A 2,012-nucleotide genomic window follows, 5' to 3' on the forward strand; every position below is an offset into this window, starting at 1 on the left:
CCTCCTTTTGAAAGAAAAATTCTTGACTTCCTTTCCTGGAAAATGAACTTCACTGTTTAAAGAGTTAATTTCCATACAGTTCCATATAGTAATACTCCCATATGCTGGATCTTTCCATTTAAACACTGGGGTAGGAAATTGCATTTTTGCAGTTATACACTATAAGCTCCATATCTGTCTTGTTCACCCCTGTATTCCCATACCTGGCACAGAATTGGTCTTAATATGTCTTTCATCAATGGATGGATAAATGGGACCTAAAATTGTATACTACCTTAGGACAAAAGAATTTCTAAAATATACAGTGAAAAGGAAGATGAGACCAGATCAAATGTGAAAATACTTAAGGCAGAAATTAGATACATGACATGGTTAATTGTGCTTCATGCTGTTCCAATATGCAGTTTCTTTAAGACCATCATAGGTACAAAGTCCAAACAAATGTTTATGACAAAAGAGAAATATAACTGAAAGGAATTTGGGGCATACTCACTTGCAAAGAGTCTACACTTTCAGTCTTCATCATCAGGAGGGATACCTAATTCTTCATCTGTCCACTGGGAAGGATCTGGGTATGGAAAGTGACCCTGGTAACAACCATTTAAAAGAAAAAAAAAGTCAAGAATCTATATTCCATGCAACTAATTAAATTTTAAAAGAAATCTTGGAAAGAAAAAAAACACGATGGAGCTAACTGCCATGTACACAGCCCCTGAAATACCACAGGAACAAATTCTACTTTAACTATTTGGTGGCCCAGCTGTTCTGCAATCTGTTCAAATGGGCCATGGCCTGAATTTCAAAAACCTTCCCGATTTGGAGGTATCGGCCTAAGCCAACAATATGGGTTTGTGATAGAGGGTAGGGGGAAGTGGAGGCAACAGGTTTCAAAGGTACCCCACATCTTGGCAATGTCTTGATGTCCTGGCAAAATATAAATGTTTCGAACTCTCCTGTCGTTACTGCTGTGAGATTTGGGACCCTCAGGTGGATGCCATCATCTTTAATCCTAATCTAAGGGATATCTGGCTGCATCATCATCTCCTGCCCAACAGCCTTGTATGTTCTTGACTACTGCCCCACAATGACACAGTGGAGTTGTAAACAGTAAGTGTGCTGCCAAGTCAGATACCTAAGCAGCTCCTTCTGAGGGACAAGGGCACAGAAAAGTTCTAAGAGAAATGGGACATTAAGCCACCACATGCTTCTAAAACTTGTATATTATTTAAATTTAAGGGTTTTTTACTCTTCTGGAAACAAACCCATATTTACTAAAATTTACAGTATTCTGAATCAACAAGCAGATTTCGATGTGTTAAAGGTGTAATTTCCTAGAGAACAGTCTGCAAATGTGATAAAAACTCAGCTGAGGCTAATAACATGTTAGAATATCATCAATAACTAACTTCCTTCCTCAAGACAAATTAACTCACATCCATCCCACCCAAACCTGGCTGCCCTGGGCCTCTGGACAGACTAGATGATATTCATCATTTAAAGGAATTTAAGTCTGAAACTTAACCCACTGATGAATGCCTAGTTCGGGAGGTAAAAGAATTAGTTTCTAGTCTTACTTGAAATACGGCAACCTACCAGAAACCATAAGACATGGACCACTAAATGTACATTCTCATGTAAAGAAGGTTAGAAGATACATGTTTCATTCAATAACAGGATTCCTGGATATACACATGGACAACACAGTGGTGAGGAATATATGGTCTACAATAGAAAAATACACAAGCTAGGCCATTAATACATCCTCCCTACCCCTACCCAAAAAAGGACAAGAACTATTCTCCCGCACTTACCAGCACATCATCTGAGTCATGCCAAAAACGCCAGAGAATCCAGAACCACATGGTTGCACTGAAGAACTCAGCCTTGATCACCTGGGATCTGGTCAGCTGGGGAAACTGTCTATACCGGGGCTCGATATGCACACCACCGCCAGCACTGAGACAAAACAAAATGGTAGGCAGCTTGCTGCATTTTCAAAGTATTAAGTCATC

General features: G+C 39.5%; 1 protein-coding gene across 1 annotated transcript in view; it reads right to left on the reverse strand.

Annotated features, from left to right (window-relative positions):
• Positions 1 to 2,012, reverse strand: part of NDUFB2 (NADH dehydrogenase (ubiquinone) 1 beta subcomplex, 2, 8kDa) — a 15,283-nt gene that overhangs the window by 6,115 nt on the left and 7,156 nt on the right. Inside the window, exons 2-3 of the mRNA XM_012649777.1 lie at positions 1,812 to 1,956; positions 494 to 587 (exon numbers count right to left, since the gene is read on the reverse strand). Of these exons, the coding sequence (XP_012505231.1) occupies positions 513 to 587; positions 1,812 to 1,956 (220 nt within the window). The 3' untranslated portion in view covers positions 494 to 512. The remainder of the gene's footprint in view (positions 1 to 493; positions 588 to 1,811; positions 1,957 to 2,012) is intronic.

The sequence above is a fragment of the Propithecus coquereli genome, unplaced genomic scaffold, assembly GCF_000956105.1.
Source record: "Propithecus coquereli isolate 6110/MARCELLA unplaced genomic scaffold, Pcoq_1.0 Scaffold302, whole genome shotgun sequence".
NCBI classification, from domain to species: domain Eukaryota; kingdom Metazoa; phylum Chordata; class Mammalia; order Primates; family Indriidae; genus Propithecus; species Propithecus coquereli.